The sequence below is a fragment of the Girardinichthys multiradiatus genome, chromosome 22 (genome assembly GCF_021462225.1).
Source record: "Girardinichthys multiradiatus isolate DD_20200921_A chromosome 22, DD_fGirMul_XY1, whole genome shotgun sequence".
Taxonomy (NCBI): domain Eukaryota; kingdom Metazoa; phylum Chordata; class Actinopteri; order Cyprinodontiformes; family Goodeidae; genus Girardinichthys; species Girardinichthys multiradiatus.
The window spans coordinates 23,550,134-23,571,069 of NC_061814.1; the positions used below are offsets into that span (position 1 = coordinate 23,550,134).

Genomic DNA, 20,936 nt, shown 5'->3' on the forward strand with positions numbered 1-20,936 from the left:
ATAGTTTTCATATCTTTTTTGTAAAAATGGTTGAAAACTATGTATCGTTTTCCTTCTACTTGCTAATTGTGCTCTACTTTGCGTTGGTCTATCCAGTAAAATCCTGATAAAGTACATGAAACATTTGAGGTGACAAAATGTGAAAAAGATTGAAAGGTACGAACACTGTATTTAGGTGAAGTGAATTAAGTTTATGACTAGTTTCTCTTGCACTGCATGGTTTAAGTATACCTCCACATGAGTGTCTGGTGGACGGAGGGTCGCAAATGGAAGACGTGGTTACTGACAGCCAGGTTGTGTTCCAGGCGGAACGGTTCCAGCACCACCCCGTCCCTGACTGGGAACGTCAGCCGCAGCTCTTCGTTTGGGTTGCCTAAAGAGAAAAAAACACTCTTTAACCCCAGCACATAAAAACTTGAAGGGTAACGCAAGGAAAAACATAATATGTTAACCCCTTTATTTCAAAATTGCTGCCCAACTCACCTGGAGGGGGCGGAAGTGCTGTCATATTTGGTTTCATGTCAGGTGGAAACTGGGGTTTCACATCCTGGTTTGGTGACAGATAAGGAGGAATACTGCTTCCTGGGGTCATGGGAGGGGTTGGGTTTCCAGGGACTGGAGAGTGGGGGTAGTTCCCAGGCCTGGGGGGCTGTTAAAGACAGGAAAGACAGGAAACGAACATATAATTAAAATAAAAGACCTGCTGAACTAAGCGCAAAAACATAACTTAATCAGATGAAAGCTGAAACTGAAGAGTCTGAAAGACCAAAGTTAAAACACACCCCATTGCCTTGGTTATAGGAGTATCCGCCTCCAGTGAAGCTAGTGTTCTGACCATTGAAGGGCTCTTGCTGTGGGGTAAATCAAAAGCAAGAATCGTTATGTTCCAAGGCAGTTACCAAAGAGTTTGTCTGTAACTGTGCACGAGATATAGATAGAAAAGATGATGTGGAAAAACTCACCTTGTAGTACTGGCCCATGGGCATACCAGGGGGGTACTGTCCTTGGCCCTGCTGCACTGGCATCCTCTGGCTGGGGTAGTTAGGGGAAGGCAGTGGCCTAGGGGCGTTTGATGAGGTGTACTGTCCCTGCTGAGGCTGGAACTGGCTGTTTGGCCCGTACTGCGGACCCCCATAACTCCCCTGGATAATGAAAGTGAAGGACATTAAAGTTAAAAGCAACAGTTAACATTACTGTTAAAGTCCTGTAGTTGTTTTAACTTTTCACAGACCTCCCCAGGATATGGCCTCTTCATCCCCTGCATGGGAATGGCCTGTCGTGGCCCACCAGGGTAACCTTGCTGAGGCATCCTCTGGCTGGGGCCTCCAAAATGTCCAATGCCTGGCGTTCGAGCCTGGCTCATGCCCATTGGAGGACCACTCATATTGGGGTTGTTCATGGCTGAGCCCATGGCGGCTGGATTCATACCTCCAGGGGGTCCCCGTGGGCCCGGCTGGTTCATGAACTGGCTGTTGTAGGCTGGTGCAGGGCCCATTTGGAACGACGGGCACATCTGCGAGGTAACAAAGGGTTTAAGTATTAAACAGGCTTAGTTTGAGCCACAAGCAGGCGGATGGATAGATGTTCCCAGGTGGGTTCCATACCTGTCCGTACTGGTTTATCTCTTTATTCTGTGTTTCCTGCAGAGCCGCTACTGTGGCAGTAGCTGTGGCCGTGGCTGTGGCAGCTGCAGCAGCAACGGCTGCAGCTGCAGCAGCGGCAGCTGGTGGAGTGAAGTCACCAGGGGGGCGTGTGTGGGCGGTCATGCCCATACCCCCAGGAGGGGCATTTGGGCCTCCAGAGTAACTAAGAAAACAGGAGTTTCAACCAATGAAGTTTATTCAGACCTTATTTGTGTGTATCTGCATGCTTCCATTTGCCTTTTACTTTGCTGCTGGTACATCTAAATTTCCCCACGTGTGGGACAATAAGAATATTTCTATTCTATTGTATTCTATTGTATTCTATTCTATGTGAGTATTCACACTCTCTTTTCACAGCTCTATTCAGGGTTCCTACAAATCTATTTCAGATTAAATCTTATTCACATTCTATTACATTAGGGATATTTATGTACAGAGTTGGTTTTATTTTCTGTTCTTTTCCAACAAAAAAATGATATCATACAGTGTTGAAGCTGACCTTCTAGCAGGCAGTTTGGTAAAGAGCTGATCACTGTTTTTTGGCATCTGAATAAACTTAGATCAGTTAAAATGTATATTACTTTTTTTATCTTTTACATAATGGGAAAAAATTTAATAAAATCTGGAAAACTATGGAAGAGATCAAATCAAATTCCATACTTTTCTAAACAATCCACTCAGTGGACAGGTTAGCCTGAATGATAAAAACACTGCTGGGATAAAATAAAGTCTGGTTTTAAAATGAATGTTATAACCATACTGACATGTGGCAGAAAGCCCCAATGAGGCGCAAACACACATGCATAGGTGCTGGTCAGATGTTTTCATGCGCTCACTAAATCTGAGCCTTTCATGATGCATTTGAACCAATATTTTTACAGGGGGGAGTGATTAGACAATAAAAGACAATTTCAATGAATTTTAAAAGCAAGTTTGAATTTCTTGTGGATTTTCTCTCATTTCTGATCCAGACTCAAACATTTACATACACCTTGTCTACATTTAGTTAAATGTCCCTTAGCAAATTTTCGTAGTCAAAAGTAAAGTGTTGGCATAATTCCGGCTGATCCGAACACTTTTTATTAAAAATCAGTTGGGTTTAAGTAAAATCCACAATTTTTATGGATTCTACATTTTTCGTGGTGAGTTCAGGGCTTTAGAAAGGCCATTCAACAAGCCTTCCAAAACAGTTTTGATGCCTGTTTGGGATGTCTGTCCAGTTGGAACACCCAGTTCTGTCAGAGTTCCCCCCCTCTGACCATTACTGTGACTTCAGGGTGAAAGTAAATTGGTTATAATGTTTAGGAACAACCCAGGGAGTCCCAAGCTCTACCTGATTATAAACCGGAAGATGCTGGAACACCAGTGGTATTGTGCGAGTAGATGAAATAAATGCCTTCAGGAGGAAAGTTTCATGCCTATATGAGACAAAGATTGAGCTATTTGGCCACAGTAAAATTTAGACAGAGAATGGTGATGGTATTATCATGCTGTGGGGGTCTAAATTCCTCACCAAATACAACTTCATCACTAATTCATAGATTGTTAGCTGAAACTTGGACACAATTGGGTTTTCCAACTGGGAGGTGAACCCAAACACATTAAACAAGTTTTGGATGGACAGAAAAGCTAAGATTTAACTTCTGGAAAGGCCCCAATCTCAACCCTATTGAAAGTTAATTAAATTCAATTTAAAAATACTTTATTCATCCCAAAGGGAAATTAAACGTTGTATTTCATATTATGCAAGTTTCTTCCAAGATCTGTTGTAGATGCTGATGGCTGTGGGCAGGAAGGATCTCCTGTAGCGGTCTGTCTTACAGCAGATCTGAAGAAGCCACTGACTGAAGACACTGTTGTTGTACAACAGTCTCATGAAGAGGATGCTCAGGGTTCTCCAGAATGGTTTTCATTTTATGAAGAATCCTTCTTTGCACAATGATCTCCAGAGGTTGCAGAGGAGTCCCCAGAACAGACCCAGCCTTCTTTATCAGCTTGTTGGGCTTTTTTTTTAAGTGATCCTGCTACCCCAGCAGATTTTGGCAGAAGAGATCACACTCTCCAAAACAGACTTATAGAAGATATGCAGCATCTTGCTGAAATTTCTGCAGATGACAGGAGTCTGTCTGGTACTGGAAACGCAGTAAGCTTAAAGTTCTCTGTCTGGAAACAAACCAGTTTAAATTAATCTACCAACTCAGCCATGAAAAGTGGTCAAATTCCCAACCAGAATCACGCTAGTACCTGGCTTCAACCTCTTCAAGGGCATTTATTAAAATATTAATGGTGGCTTATAAATATATTTGAGTATGTATATATAATTGTAAACCTATTTAATAAGAGAAAATACATAATATATTTAAAACTTGCACCAAATTCCTGTTAGCTTATTGAAGATGTTTAAAATTAATATGACATTCATATCCATGATGAATGTATGTAAACGTCTGACCAGCACTGTAAGTGCCTCTTAGCCACCATGCAGGTATAAAAGGTGTTTTAAATTGAATATACAAATATGTATTTCCCCTTTAAACCTTAACACGAGCATATCCTGTCGCAGGGTGATAGTAGCCTTGGCTTTTGACCCACTACCATATATATATTGGCTTGATTTAGGCTCTCACCTTCCACTGTATCCCCCAGGACCACCAGGGTAGCTGGGCCTGCCATACATGCCCTGCTGCATATACGTCTGGCCGGACCCTCCTTTGTTTGGGAACTGCTGCTGCTGAGCGCTAAACTGAGGTGAACTGAGCCCCGCTGCACTGGCAGACATACCCGATCCCATGTGGTTTCCCCCAGGGTTCATGTGGTTGTTGCTGTTCGCCATAGGATTACACAGCACCTACAAACAGGAAGTAACATATTTAAAAAACATGCCAAAAGGAGAAAATTCATAGATCAGATCTGCAAATTACAGCAGAAGCGAGCATCATAGAGAGGGTGCTTTACGATGAATGGATACCTGACTCTGTGACGTATTAGTCACACCCCACACTGTTGTAACCACAGACAGTGACCCTGGGGGCTGGTTGGTGTTTTGTTGCCAGGGGACAGAGTCATAAGGAAAGGATCCATCACTGGAAAACAGATAAAAACACAGATAGAAGTCTTAATCTAGTGCCGTAATGTGGTATTTGAAGCAAGATAGGAAGCAAAGTGAAAAGCTTTAAGTGGCCTGATAATTAGTTTTTTATTAGACACATCAGGAAAAAATGAAATGTCGTGGAAAAGACTTCTTGGATATAAATAAGAAAATGGAGAAGATGAGAGCTGGAATTTAAGCAATTTTGACTTAAACAAATAAGAGAGTCTGGTACATATAATAAATAAACTAAATCCTCTTGGGTAGAGACAAGTGGTCTGTGTAGAGGGGAGAGAAGTGCTGTTTTTGGAAAGCGGTTTGTTTTCACTCCGAGGTTTAGCTCTTGGAATGTTCATGTTGACATGTTCAATATTTCCTCATAAAAGGCACAACTTTTCCCCGAAGATCCTTAGCGGTGCCAAACAGCATCTTAGCTAATTCCAGGATTTTCTCTTAGAGGAAAAGAAAGGCATGAGCACACAATGTTCCTTAAAAACATTACTTCACATCACTGCTGGTTTGTCTCTCCACCCCAAATAAATCCTGTTTTGCTCCTTTCACTATGATTCTAACACTTCACAGAACAATGGAAATTGTTTTTCTCTTCAAACATTTATTTACTTTGTAGTTTATAGAAAGACTTGGTATTTGTACTATTTTCTCCTTTTTATTACCATTTGTCTTTGTTCATGTGACAGAAACACATTCTCACACATGTAACTGACCTGTGTGTGAGGCTGGGCTTCATGCTGTTCATGCTGGGCTGCATGGGGACTTTTCCCTGTGGTTCGTTCTGCCTGTTCTTCTGGTGACGCAGCAGGAGGAGACGGCCCAGCTCCTCGCACCACGACGACAGCAGAGCTACAAGGAAAACACACACATATAAACACGTTAGTCAAATTGTTCCAGACTGCGTGGTCTTGCTGTAATAATAAACAGCTCCCGTTATAATATCCAAGGCTAACTACAAGAATCAATTTTATTTCCCATTTGGAAATTAGTTGGGACAGTGATCATGGTGCAAGATGTGCATATTTAGTGAACAATATATCAAGTCCACTTAAAATATCTAAGGGGATTTTAGCCCCCAAATGTTATGCAAATGAGCTGAAACAGGGATCACATTGCAATAACAGCAACTGCTTATGAAATAATACACCAACTACAACTATATTATCTAAGATTGTTCCCTAAGTACCTATTTTAGCTCGTGGTTTAATTCTCTATTTTTAGAAATGAGCCTGAACATTGAGCCGACTGCATTAAAAGCTTCTTTATGTAACAATACATCAGCTCAGCTTAGAATGTCTGCTGGTGTTCCACAAGGATGCATTTTAGCACCCATTTAATTTGGTATTTTAGTAAAACAGTGATCACACTGCATGAAGTGCATGTTAATGTAATGATAAATTAGCTCCCCGTACTACATCTAAGGCTGTTCTGTAAGAATCGATTTTAGTTCCCATTTAAATTTGTTCTTTTTAAAAAAAAAGAAGTCAGCACTTTTCATTCTGTATTTTCATAAATTTTTGGAACAATCCGCTAACTTCATGTAAGGTATTTTTCATTTAAAATACCTTTACATGAAGCTGTCACACAATATTGTACAAATACAGCAAAGCACACTTAAATCTTAGTAATCTGGCTAAATAAATTATTCTTGGATGCTAATGAAGATGTTTTGTTAAAATGAACTAAAATAGATTTTGTAGATGTTGAATGAAAACGTTTTTTTTTCACCCTTCCCAACCAAAATAAAAAAATAAAAAATAAAACTTGTTAAACACTCTTTTCTCTTTGTGTTGGAATATTGTCACATGTATTACTGATATGAATGCTTCTAAACTGGCCACATAAAACTAGTATTTTTGACACGAAGTCCGAAAATATACTGGTAAAGGACTGTCTTAATATTTTCAAAGGTCTCTGTAGTGAAACAATCTGAACGAAACAAACAATAGTTGTAATCAGCCTTTTATTGGTAAAGAATTGTAGGTTGGTATGGCTTTAAATATTTATCATTGCCTAGATTTATTTTTCATTAACTCTTGTAATGGTTGTGTTTCTGTTTTTACATTCTTTTTAGCATTTGTGATTGTCCTTTTACTTGAATCTACTTAAGTTAATGTTCATGCCACCCTCCTGACCTAAGCTCCGAGTAGGAAGAAATCCTCTCTGCAGGTACTTCCTGGTTAGGTCCTGTTGTTGTAAGTTGCTGCCTCCAGAGGGCAGCCTAATGCAGCAGAACTGACTGATTACTTGCCATGTGTGCAGTTCGCAGAGGTCCAATTCTATCATATCTACCTGCAGTGTGAAATCAATCTGTAGTATAAAAGGGACCTCCTTGTTTTCTTCTCAACCAACAGACAGAAATGTAGTGTGAGAGTCAAAAGGAGAGACGGAGCGACTGGGGTTACAGATTAGATCAATGTAGGAAGTAAGAAAAAGTGATATCTCAACTGTCCTTCACTTCCTCTGTTCAGCACTGCCACTCTACGCTAAGAATCATTTTCTCATATCTCCCAGGTGTAATCTGACTGCCTCAGCAAGAAAGCAGGATATTTTTTCTGTACGCAATCGTGCTGATTTTACTCTCTTTTCAAATGCCTTTTTGATCATTCTTTGTGGCTGATTTAAACATCCTTTTTATGTTATCAGACCACAAAAAGTCCAAACAATATGAGGTTAAATTTACCAGTTTTAAAAATTAAAGAGTATTAAATATGGCAATTATGTTGAATTTTTTTAAACTGATGATCTAAAATAAAGGAGTTCCTTAATCTTTGATATACATGCAATATAGTAAGTATATTAACAAAATATACATATTCTTCTCAAAGATTAACAGCTTATCAGACAAGTGACTGCTTACTCTAATTATGAAAATAGAAAGAAAGAAGAGCAAAGGAGAGGAGCAGCAGTGTTTTGTTCTCGAGGGCGGAGAGAGCCAAGCCTCCTTGTTAAAGTGGAATTATTCCACCCTGCCATTACACAGAGCTCATCTCGACACTAAATCACCACCTCCACACTGAACGACTGTCTCTTCAAACTGGCAACCCACTATTTACAGCCCAAACTCTGAAAATGAATGACAGAGCCACTCTGAAATAAAGACAGAGAATTGAAAAGCACTTTTTTTAACCATATCAGAATAGAAACAAATTGCGGAATCTGTCTGAAGTCAATCAGAACAATGTTGGGCCACTCTATACATTTGGGAATATTCTAACAAGCTTATTCCTTTGACCTTTATCTAACCTCGCAGTCATTTGTGAAAGGCCGAGACTACACTGCAGTCTCTTTATAGTTGTTCTCTTTTATTTACTAAACAACTTTAAATACCAGTATGAAGTCATCTTTCTGAAATCGTCCTCATTAGGTTAGTTAATGTCATCAGCAGAAAAGACAAAGTGTCTGATGTCAAGAGCGCAGGCAATCAGGCAAAAAAAACAAAAAAACATGGGAAAGCAAAAGCCAAAGTCTCTGTCTAATTACACCTCTCTTTCATCTTTTTGCTTATTCCCATTTCATTTATACTGAAGCCTTTACAGTTTAATCGCACACTTTGTAATGAAGATTTAACAGCAGTCTGATGAAGAAGAGCCAAGGTTAACTGCTTACAGATATTCTATATAATTAAAGCCAGTTTTCTCCCGAACACACAATCATATGGAGCTTACCTGGAGCAATTAACAAAATCCAAAGGTTTTAAATAACAAACAGGAAAATAATCTGTTTTTGATTATTTCTTAACCCAAATGCTGGGTTTATGCCGAAGTAGTGAAATTTTCACCGATCAGTGAGTCAAAAAGGGTGCCTGGGTTTGTTTGGTTAGAGAAAAGACCGCTATTTTGCACTAAACATCGACCTAATCCGACTCCATTTGCTAGCACTGTTGCCTTGCAGCAAGAAGGTTCTGGGTTCGATTCCTGGCCAGGGGTCTTTCTGCGTGGAGTTTGCATGTTGCATGCGTGGGTTCTCACCAGGTCCTCTGGCTTCCTCCCACAGTCCAAAGACATGACTGTTAGGTTGATTGGTAACTCTAAATTGCCCTTAGGTGTATGAATGGGTGTGTGCGTGGTTGTTTGTGTGTGGCTCTGCGATGGACTGGCGACCTGTCCAGGGTGTACCCCGCCCCTCGCCCATAGACTACTGGTGATAGGCACCAGCTCCCCCGCGACCCACTATGGAATAAGCGGTAGAAAATGACTGACTGACTGGCTGACTTTTTGAGATTCCAGGCATTCACTTGAAATGAAGCGTGTCCCACTGTCCACCTCAGACTGCAACACGTTGGGTACAAGACGAGGCTGTGTGATATTTGCATGTCAAATAAGCAGCGTTTGTGTACTCTTCTGTGTTCCTGCCCTTGTGCCTGTTTTCTGTCTCACTAAGTGGAGCAGCAAAGGAGGAGCTTCTGTGTGCATAAAACTGGTCGATAGATTCAGTTCGTTCATGAGTGTCACAACTCCGGTAAACAGAGAGAGATACAGGTTCCTCTGAGAAGCTTTTGCTCAAAATTAACAAAACAAAAAAAAAAAAGAAAAACAGATTGATATAGAATATAGTGGTGTGAACACGGTCTGGCTTTTAGTCAAGAAGAACACCTTGAATTTAAATCAGACTAAACATACAGTACGATGCGATGGACTGGCGACCTGTGCACATATATTTATATTATATTATATTGTAGATATGTTTATACTGTTAAATTTGTACTGTATTGCATTGACTACGCCAAAACAAATTCCTTGTATGTCCAAAAACGTACTTGGCAATAAAGCTTTTCTGATTCTGATTTTGACCTGTCCAGGGTGTACTCCGCCTCCCACCCATAGACTGCTGGAGATGGGCACCAGCTTCCCCGCGACCCACTATGGAAGAAGCAGTATAGAAAATGACTGACTGATGACTGTATTTAGTTTATTATCATATATCTAAGTAAAAGATTATTTAAAAAAATAACGGCCCACCCTGTTTTTAGTGTATAAATTAAATTTGCCACAAGTTTAATAGGACTGAAATAACTAACATGCTGCTCAAAAAAATAAAAGAAACAATATTTAATCAGAAAATAATATCAAGTCAGTTAAGTAGTAGAGAAGGTGGCTAATCAGCGTCATCTGTTTTGGTGTAAATGAAATAAAGAGCAGGTAAACTAAAGTGGAAACAATGAGACGACCCCAAAAACAGGAATGGCTTTGCAGGTGGAGGACATTTTTCTCACCTCATTTTATTTTGACCACTTTTCAGTAGCTTTGCATTTGACCAGGGTCAGTGTCACTACTGGTAGCATGAGGCGATACCTGGACCCTACAGAGGTTGCACAGGCAGTCCAACTGCACCAGGATGGCACATCAATATTTGCCATTGCCAGCAGGTTTGTTGTGTCTCCCAGCACAGTCTCAAAAGCATGGAGGAGATCCCCAGAAGACAAACTCTCGGATAGTTGGACAGGGTTGTATGAGGTCCTTCAACCATCAGCAGGACCAGTATCTGCTCCTTTCAGCAAGGAGGAACAGGATGAGTACTACCAGAGCCATACAAAGTGACCTCCAGTTGGGCCACTGGCTTTAATGTCTTTGACCAAATCATTAGAAACAGACTTCATGAAGGTGGCCTGGAAGCCTGCCGTCCTCTAGAAGGCCCTGCGTTCACTGCCCGACACCGTGGAGCTCCAGTGGCATTTGCCAGAGAACACCAGAATTGTCGGGTTCGACAATTATGCACTTTTCTTTTCACAGATGAGGGCAGGTTCACTCTGAGGTCATGTGACAGACATGAAAGGGTCTGGAGAAGCTGCTGTAAACGTTATGCTGCCTGCAACATTGTTCAGCATGATTTGTTTGGTGGAGGGACAATTTTGGTCTGGGGAGGCCTTTCCATAGAGGGATGCACAGACCTGTACAGGACAAACGACAGCACCCTGACTGCCATTAGGAATTGGGGATGAAACTCATTGTTAGACCCTTCGCTGGTGCAGTGGGTCCTTGGTTCCGGCTGGTGCATAGTAATGTCCGGTCTCATGTGGCAATAGTCTGCAAGCATTTCCTGGAGGATGAAAAAAATGATACCACTGACTGGCCTCCATGCTCTCCTGACCTAAATCCAATAGAACATCTCTGGGACATCATGTTTAGGTCCATTCACCAGGTTGCACCTCAGACTGTCCAGGAGCTCAGTGATGCCCTGGCCAGGATCTGGGAGGAGATACCCCAGGACACCATCCGTCAGGCATGCATACAAGCACGTGGGGGCCATACAAACTACTGAGGACCATTATGAGTTGTTGCAGTGACATTTCAGCAAATTGGACATTCCTGTCGCATCAGTTTTTCAGTTTACATTTCTAGGTGACTTTGGATTAGGTCCTCTGTGGTTGGATAATTTTGAAATAATCATTTTCATCAAATGATGTAGCATCCTTATATTCCTAAGACATTACCCATTACCCAATCAAGCACATTTTTCTTCAATTGAGATCTGACGTTTTCCTTTAACATTTTTGAGCAGTGTACATTTTTTTAGAATCTGTATTCGCTATGCAAACCTCAGTTTTCTGCTGTATATTCGACCTTAATGTACAATCTCTATTTTATTATTATTGCTTACCTTTATGTGTATCTGTGTGATTCCATTTGCTGATAAACCCAATAGATACAGAAAACAATACTATTCTATTCCTTTCTTTTTTTTTACACCAAGATTGGATTAATTCTGCATTTTTTGTCCTTATATTTTTGTCTTTACACACAGTTTGACCATCAAACTCAAGTTATCTTAAAAAAACCTCTATGTTTGCAAACAGCTCTGCAGAGCATGGCGGCAACTTGAAAATGTTTCAACAGTTCAGAGTTGTGGACAAGAACAGGGAGAATGCTGCTAAACTGTGAAACATAAATTACTTATTAGAAACATGCTACAATGGTCCCTGAGGGCTTATCCACCAGTACTGAAGGGATATTTGTTGCTGCTGCGCATTTAAACACTCAACAACAACTCTGATACAAGTGTTTCGCCAGTACAGGGAAGTTAGGTGGCAGTTACACAACTGTGGTTGATTTTTAAATATGTAAATGGCATCATGGTCCTACTTTGCATCCAACTGTGTATTTCCTTACTGAGCTCATCATTCTATGACAAAATATGAAGGCATATTGGAGACAAATAAAACATTTTAGGTAAAGTGTTCTGATCTGTCTCAGGTGTTGTGATTGGATGCTCTGGGTAACGTCACTTCCTGTTTTCGCTGTTACACTTGGTGAATTGTTTGGTGTGTGAAGCTCTCTCATTTGATCTGATTTCTCTCTACTGTGATATCTCTTGTTCTAATATATAAGCACGTTAAAACACATACTTTCTGTTGCTACTTTTAACGTTTGGGGACTCTCCATGTCTTACACGGTTTTTTTCTAGTAGTGGTAAGGAGTCGCTAGCTTAGCATTAGCTCCACCATGGCTACTGGTTCTGCTGTTTCTCTCTCTGAGTCTTCTCCTCTCTCCTGCTCTCTGTGTCAGACGTTCAGTTACTCCTCTGCCTCCTTTAGTGATAATGGTACGTGTAATAAATTTAGCATTTCTGTAGCTTTGGAGGCGAGGGTGTCGGAATTGGAGGCCCTGCTCCGCGCTGTTGAAAATCCAGCAGATAGCTGAGGCCCCTTAGCCAGCGCGGAGCCACCGAGGGTAGCTTCCCATAGCAGTCCTCCAGCAGAACCCACGCAGCCGGGGCCTCAGGTCGGCTGGGTGACGGTACGTAGAAAGCATAGTCCTAGATCCCAGCCCACAGGTCACCACCAACCCGTCTGCTTTTTTAACAGATTTTCCCCGCTTAGCGACACACCTGCTGAGAAACCAACTCTGGTAATTGGCAGCTCCATAGTCAGAAATGTGGCACTAGAGACACAAGCGACCATAGTCAAATGTCTTCCAGGGGCCAGAACGGGCGACATCAAATCCTACCTGAAACTGCTGGCTAAGGATAAGCGTAAATACAGTAAGATTGTTATTCAAGCTGGTGGTAATGACATCCGGTTACGTCAATCGGAGGTCACCAAAGTTAGTGCTGCTTCGGTGTGTAAGTTTGCCAAAACAATGTTGGACTCTGGAATTTTCTCTGGTTCCCTCCCCGATCGGACCAGTGACGACATGTTTAGCCGCATGCTGTCATTCAACCGCTGGCTGTCTAGGTGGTGTCCAGAAAACAATGTGGGTTACAATAATAACTGGCGAACATTTTGGGGAAAACCTGGTCTGATCCGGAGAGACAGCATCCATCCCACTTTGGACGGAGCAGCTCTTCTTTCTAGGAATCTGGCCGAATTTATTAGTTCTCCAAACCTCTGACAACCCAGGGTTCAGACCAGGAAGCAGGGTCGTAGTTTAATACTCCTCTCTGCAGCTTCTGTACTGCTACCCACCCATTACCCTATTAAGACAGTGTCTCGCCCACGGCCAAAATTGAATAGATTAAAAAATAATCTAAAAGGAGGAAATCAGAAAAATCTAATAAAAATAAACACAACTCAGACCGAAAATAAAAATAAAACAATTAAATGTGGCTTACTGAACATAAGATCTCTCACTTCGAAGACATTGCTAGTTAGTGACCTGATTTATGACAATCAGATTGATTTACTTTGCTTCACAGAAACCTGGCTGCAGCAAGAGGATTATGTTACTATAAATGAGTCAACTCCTACTAATTATTTAAATTTTCACATTCCTCGAATTACTGGGCGAGGAGGAGTAGCAACCATCTTTCAGTCGGATTTATTGATTAGTCCCAGACCAATCAATAGCTACAACTCTTTTGAATATTTAATCCTTAGTTTTTCTCATCCAAATTGCAAAGCACTAAAACCTCTTCTGTTTGTTGTTTTGTACCGTCCACCAGGCCCTTACTCTCAATTTTTAGATCAGTTTTCAGACCTTTTATCTGATTTAGTGTTAAATACAGGTCCTTCTCAAAAAATTAGCATATTGTGATAAAGTTCATTATTTTCTATAATGTCATGATGAAAATTTAACATTCGTATATTTTAGATTCATTGCACACTAACTGAAATATTTCAGGTCTTTTATTGTCTTAATACGGATGATTTTGGCATACAGCTCATGAAAACCCAAAATTCCTATCTCACAAAATTAGCATATTTCATCCGACCAATAAAAGAAAAGTGTTTTTAATACAAAAAACGTCAACCTTCAAATAATCATGTACAGTTATGCACTCAATACTTGGTCGGGAATCCTTTTGCAGAAATGACTGCTTCAATGCGGCGTGACATGGAGGCAATCAGCCTGTGGCACTGCTGAGGTCTTATGGAGGCCCAGGATGCTTCGATAGCGGCCTTTAGCTCATCCAGAGTGTTGGGTCTTGAGTCTCTCAACGTTCTCTTCACAATATCCCACAGATTCTCTATGGGGTTCAGGTCAGGAGAGTTGGCAGGCCAATTGAGCACAGTGATACCATGGTCAGTAAACCATTTACCAGTGGTTTTGGCACTGTGAGCAGGTGCCAGGTCGTGCTGAAAAATGAAATTTTCATCTCCATAAAGCTTTTCAGCAGATGGAAGCATGAAGTGCTCCAAAATCTCCTGATAGCCAGCTGCATTGACCCTGCCCTTGATAAAACACAGTGGACCAACACCAGCAGCTGACACGGCACCCCAGACCATCACTGACTGTGGGTACTTGACACTGGACTTCTGGCATTTTGGCATTTCCTTCTCCCCAGTCTTCCTCCAGACTCTGGCACCTTGATTTCTGAATGACATGCAGAATTTGCTTTCATCCGAAAAAAGTACTTTGGACCACTGAGCAACAGTCCAGTGCTGCTTCTCTGTAGCCCAGGTCTGGGGAATGCGGCACCTGTAGCCCATTTCCTGCACACGCCTGTGCACGGTGGCTCTGGATGTTTCTACTCCAGACTCAGTCCACTGCTTCCGCAGGTCCCCCAAGGTCTGGAATCGGCCCTTCTCCACAATCTTCCTCAGGGTCCGGTCACCTCTTCTCGTTGTGCAGCGTTTTCTGCCACACTTTTTCCTTCCCACAGACTTCTAACTGAGGTGCCTTGATACAGCACTCTGGGAACAGCCTATTCGTTCAGAAATTTCTTTCTGTGTCTTACCCTCTTGCTTGAGGGTGTCAATAGTGGCCTTCTGGACAGCAGTCAGGTCGGCAGTCTTACCCATGATTGGGGTTTTGAGTGATGAACCAGGCTGGGAGTTTTAAAGGCCTCAGGAATCTTTTGCAGGTGTTTAGAGTTAACTCGTTGATTCAGATGATTAGGTTCATAGCTCGTTTAGAGACCCTTTTAATAATATGCTAATTTTGTGAGATAGGAATTTTGGGTTTTCATGAGCTGTATGCCAAAATCATCTGTATTAAGACAATAAAAGACCTGAAATATTTCAGTTAGTGTGCAATGAATCTAAAATATATGAATGTTAAATTTTCATCATGACATTATAGAAAATAATGAACTTTATCACAATATGCAAATTTTTTGAGAAGGACCTGTACAGATAAAGTTATTATAGTGGGGAAATTTAACATTCATGTAGACGCTGAAAGTGATAGCCTAAATATAGTGTTTAATGCTATCTTAGACTCAATTGGCTTTGATCAAAACATTAACAAACCTACCCACCTTTGTCTTCATTCTCTGGACCTTGTGCTGACATATGGCATTGAGTGTAAAGACATAACAATATTCTCTCATAACCCTGTCCTGTCTGACCATTTCTTAATAACCTTTGAGTTTAATTTAACCGAGTACTCCACACCTGAAAGAAAATTTCATTTTAGTAGATCATTATCAGGCGATGCTGTAACAACCTTTAAAGAATCTGTTCCACTTTTAATTTCCTCATTATCACTGAAAAGCACAGTGGAGGGCAATAATTCTGTTTCTGCCCCTTCACAAATTGATTCTTTTGTTCATAGTGTTTCTTCATCATTGCGTGATGCATTAGACAATGCAACCCCCTTGAAAAAGAAGGTAATCATTAATAGGAGGCTAGCTCCATGGTTTAATTCAGAGCTGCGTACTTTAAAGCACAATGTTAGAAAATTGGAGAGAAAATGGCGCTCTACACACCTAGAGGATTCCTACTTAATCTGGAAAAATAGCCTACTGTTGTATAAAAAGACACTTCGCCAAGCTAGAACAGCTTATTTCTCATCATTAATAGAAGAGAACAAGAATAATCCTAGGTTTCTCTTTAGTACAGTTGCTAAACTTACACAGAGTCATAGCTCTGTTGAGCCATCCATTCCCTTAGCTCTTAGCAGCCATGACTTTATGGGATTCTTCTTAAATAAAATTGATTGTATTAAAAAGAAAATCTTTGACATACTCCCGAAGATGATTACTTCATCCTCAGCAAGTGAGACAACATTAGAAATAACTGCAGAACCTGATTTGTGTTTGGACTGTTTTGATCCTGTGAAGCTTCCTGAGTTATCAGAAATATTAGCTTCATCTAACCCTTCAACTTGTATGTTAGACCCAATCCCAACCAAATTATTTAAGGAAGTGTTCCCTCTGATTACCAGCCCCATTTTAGGTATGATTAATCTATCTTTAGTAAATGGATATGTACCACAGGCTTTTAAGTTAGCTGTAATTAAACCTTTACTTAAGAAACCTTCGCTTGATCGAGATGACTTGAAAAATTACAGACCTATATCCAATCTTCCATTCTTATCTAAAATTCTTGAGAAAATAGTTGCTAATCAAATGTGTAAGCATTTACACAGCAATGACCTGTTTGAAGAGTTTCAGTCAGGTTTCAGAGCTCATGACAGCACTGAAACAGCTCTGCTGAAAGTCACTAATGATATTCTTATAGCCTCAGATAATGGACTTCTGTCTGTTCTGGTTCTGTTAGATCTCAGTGCTGCATTTGATACAGTCGATCACAAAATTCTCTTAGAAAGGCTGGAATATGCTGTAGGGATCAGGGGAACAGCGCTAGGCTGGTTTAAATCTTATCTGTCTGACAGATTCCAGTTTGTTCATGTAAATGATAAATCATCTTTAAACTCCAGGGTTAATTGTGGAGTACCACAGGGCTCAGTACTTGGGCCAATTCTCTTTACTATATATATATGCTTCCAATAGGTCAAATTATCAGGCAGCATGGGATACATTTTCACTGTTACGCTGATGATACTCAGCTTTACTTATCCATAAATCCTGATGAGCCCAACCAGTTAGATAGACTACAAGCATGTCTTGAAGATATAAAAACTTGGATGACATTAAATATTTTGCTTCTAAATTCAGACAAGACAGAAGTTGTCGTCTTTGGACCGGAGTCTTTAAAAAAGAAACTGCTTAGTCTATCACTTAACCTGGATGGCATTAAATTGACCTCTGATAATAAAGTAAAAAACCTTGGTGTTATTTTTGACCAGGACATGTCATTTAAGTTCCATATTAAACAGGTTTCTAGGATTTCCTTCTTTCATCTCCGGAACATTGCCAAAATTAGAAATATCCTATCTAGGAGGGACGCTGAAAAACTAGTCCATGCATTTGTTACTTCAAGGCTGGACTATTGTAATTCGTTACTATCAGGATGTCCACAAAATGCAGTTAAAAGCCTTCAGCTGATTCAAAATGCTGCAGCAAGAGTTCTGATGAAAATTTAAAAAAGAGATCATATTTCTCCTATTTTAGCTTCCCTTCATTGGCTCCCTGTTAAATCCAGAATAGAATTTAAAATTCTCCTCCTCACATATAAAGCCCTTAATGATCTAGCTCCATCATACATCAAAGATCTGATTGTTCCATATGTTCCTAACAGAGCACTTCGTTCTCAGACTGCAGGTTTACTGGTGGTTCCTAGAGTCTCTAGAAGTAGAATGGGAGGCAGATCCTTTAGTTAACAGGCTCCTCTCCTGTGGAACCAGCTCCCAGCTTTAGTCCGTGAGGCAGACACCCTGTCTACTTTTAAGACTAGGCTTAAAACTTTCCTTTTTGATAAAGCTTATAGTTAGAGTGGCTTAGTTTATCCTGAGCTATCTTCCTTATTTTTTACCTCCGTCTTCTTCCCTCCCTGTTGGTTGGAGTAAGGGGGAGTCAGGTTTAGCCTAAACCGGCTCAGTAATGGTTGAGGTGCAAACACACCCTCCATTTCTGCTACCTGTATGACCCCTTCTCTTTTCCAATGGTTATAATCAGTCTGACAGAGAGAGGTATCCCAATCCTTGTGGTTTTTAGTATAACAATGACCATCAGTGGGACCCTTTGTGAGGTGCCTTGAGACGACATTGTTGTAAATAAGCGCCGTTTAACTAAATAATCTGAACTGAAACTATCTGTGTAGTTATGCTGCTATAGGCTTAGGCTGCTGGAGGACATAATGACCACTTTCACCCTCTTCGCTACATTCTCACACTACTCTCCAGTTTGGCATTGTTTGCTGTTATTTCAGCTTTTAACCTTGTTCTCTCTATTCTCTTCTTAGAAGCTACACCTGGCCTGGCTCTGTGTCTGCCTGTGACACCTTTCTGGAGAGGGGAATTGTCCGAGCTTCTGCTGGCAACAACTTAATGCTCACCCTCTACCGATGATCCACATAGCCCTGTCTTTTAGTGTTTAACCCTTTCTCTCTCCTAGACATTGAAATTGACTGAGCTTTTACTGTAACTAATTATATGTGCTCTTTCAGACTCTAACCTTGAAAACTGGCTCAGAGTTTATCTGTTCTTTATTTCTAGGTGAAACGACTAAAGGAGCTACATCCATTAACATTTACTTTTCCTTCCCATAGAAAGGACTCCTGGATTAGTGCTTCTTTGTTCTTTTTGTGTCTGCTCTGTTCTCTCAAACCCCCAGACGGCCGCTCACACTGAGCCTGGTTCTGCTGGAGGTTTCTTCCTGTTAAAAGGGAGTTTTTCCTCTCCGCTGTCACTACATGCATGCTCAGTATGAGGGATTGCTGCAAAGTCAACGCCAGTGACTGTCCACTGTCTCTACATGCTCATCCGGGAGGAGTGAATGCTGCAAGTCACTGACTGGATGCAATCTGCTGGGTTTCCTTAGATAGAAAAACTTTTTATCCAATTTGAATAAAAAGCTAACTCCGACTGCACTGTTCAATTGTTAGGATTAATTGGAATGTATGTACATGACTGTTGTGAAGAGCCTTGAGACAACATGTGTTGTGAATTGGCGTTATATAAATAAAACTGAATTGAATTGAAGATCAAAATGTTTATGATAAAGTTGAATATTTTTTTTATCCAAAAAAAAGAAAAGAAAATGCAAGACACCAGAAAAGTGCTCTTGTTATTTACCCAGGTCAAGAACCATTAAGACACTAATCTATGTTCCAATGCATTAATACAAAAAACATCTTTTTCACAAAATGTCGCATTTATTTTCCTATATTTTAACCCCTCTTTCCTTATATTTTGACTTTATTCTCTATAGTTTTATTCTAATCTCTTTAAAAACTTTAAACTCGAAACTTAGAAAAAAAAATCTGACCCCCATTCTCCTTTATACCATTCCGACAAAGGGGATCAACATCCATTCATGACCCAATAAGACAACAAACTATTTTAGAGATCTGCCCAAATTAAACTAATCTTTTAAATTCTAGCCTTAAAACAAAGTAACTGTTCCGAGTGACAGACTGCATCAACAGAAAAGTCTCCGCAGCTCATGTAAAGCTCTGATGCATTGTACTGAATATCAAGGCGTTTTCGGCAGCTTCCTTAATGGAGCAGCTCTTTAGCAAGTGCTCTATTCTTCTGTCCAGCTCTGCAGTGACATCAGGAAGCTCAATTTCTCAGAAGCTGAGGCCTTTTAATTGAGTAATGCCCAGTAATGACACATGTGACATATGGGTCCTCCACATTCAAGCTGTATTTAATGCCGTGCAGCTGACTGATAGATAGCTGGAGCTCTGGCACGTTCTCACCTCACCTCGACCGCTCCTCCTGGGAGCAGCCAGAGAGACGCAGAAAGCGAGCCAGGCCAATTAACTAATGACAGAGTGGTAGTACAAGTCCTTTTTACAAGGAAACCCAAATACTAATTACTATGAACTCTGATGTTGCTGAGCGTGCACAAGCGTATGTGTGTGTCGAGGGTGTGTGCACCTTTTCTGTGCAGATATTTTGCCCAAGAAATCACAACCCTCTGGAAGTATTTAAAATGTGCCTGGTATCACATAAATCAGTAAGCTCCCTGATGGTAATCTCACTTTCTTCACGAGCATCTAATGTGTTTTAAATATAAATACATTCTGCTACCCAATCAAACCCACACACATACCCACACACACACAAACAGTTGTGATGCTAAAGCAGCAGCTGAGGAGTGTTAATCAGTTCGATATTTCCCAAGCGTAAACTGCTGTGCAAAAATCTGATGAAATTCTACAGAAACAAGTTTTACAAAATGAAGCCAATTTATGTTAATTTATTGCAAATATCAATGATTAACTTCACTGTGTTAAATTCTTTTTTATGAAACCAATCAGGAGTGTTGTCACTTTTTCCACTTGTTTAAAACCAGAAGAGCTTAATCATGAAATGTGGTTTAATCTTGAGATAATAAACAATAAAACATGGTGCTGCATTTACTGGTTTGCCACTTCATTTTTATGTCATTGACACCATCAGCATTTCTTTTCATTTTCATTATTGATTTTATAATAAAGACTAAAGGTATAGCAAAGTTTACCAACCATAACCACATGACTGCAGTTACGGTTGAAAAAAAACGATAAATATTTCTGTGAGTCCTTTTAATGAGATTACGTAGGAAGTGCCAGAATGAAGAGTTTTCTCTGGCTTAAGCAAAGAACAATGCAGCAATCCCCTTCCCCCACCTGTGGCTGCACACCTCTAATCAGCTGGCCTAAAAAGAAGGCTACTACGGTTTTCTTTGCCTGCAAGACAAGCCACGAAAAGTTTGATGGTTTGAAAATGTTTGCAGGTTGTTACAAATTTTCCCATAAAAACAACAACAGAAAAACAAAACGTGTAACGATGTAGAAAGTAAAATAGTGCCAACCATTGCTCTTCTTTAGGGTAATGTGATAACTAGAACTGCAAACTCTGGTGCAGCTGCTATCACACCGTTTCCCATTTTGCCATGTATGCTAGCATACTGAAAACATGTTACACTTGAAGAAAGAAATCTGATTTTGTGAAGCATAAAGTTCAGTCATTTCTTAAGTA

The 20,936-nt window shown here is 40.5% G+C and overlaps 1 protein-coding gene across 7 annotated transcripts in view; it reads right to left on the bottom strand.

Annotated features, from left to right (window-relative positions):
- zmiz1a (zinc finger, MIZ-type containing 1a) overlaps window positions 1-20,936 on the bottom strand; it is a 68,271-nt gene that overhangs the window by 8,422 nt on the left and 38,913 nt on the right. For all 7 annotated transcript variants that reach the window (XM_047351539.1, XM_047351541.1, XM_047351538.1 and 4 more), the window contains 9 exons: window positions 5,457-5,592; window positions 4,612-4,726; window positions 4,271-4,491; window positions 1,605-1,806; window positions 1,232-1,513; window positions 963-1,142; window positions 783-851; window positions 484-649; window positions 232-373 (listed from right to left, as the gene is read on the bottom strand). In XM_047351539.1, the coding sequence (XP_047207495.1) occupies window positions 232-373; window positions 484-649; window positions 783-851; window positions 963-1,142; window positions 1,232-1,513; window positions 1,605-1,806; window positions 4,271-4,491; window positions 4,612-4,726; window positions 5,457-5,592 (1,513 nt within the window). The remainder of the gene's footprint in view (window positions 1-231; window positions 374-483; window positions 650-782; window positions 852-962; window positions 1,143-1,231; window positions 1,514-1,604; window positions 1,807-4,270; window positions 4,492-4,611; window positions 4,727-5,456; window positions 5,593-20,936) is intronic.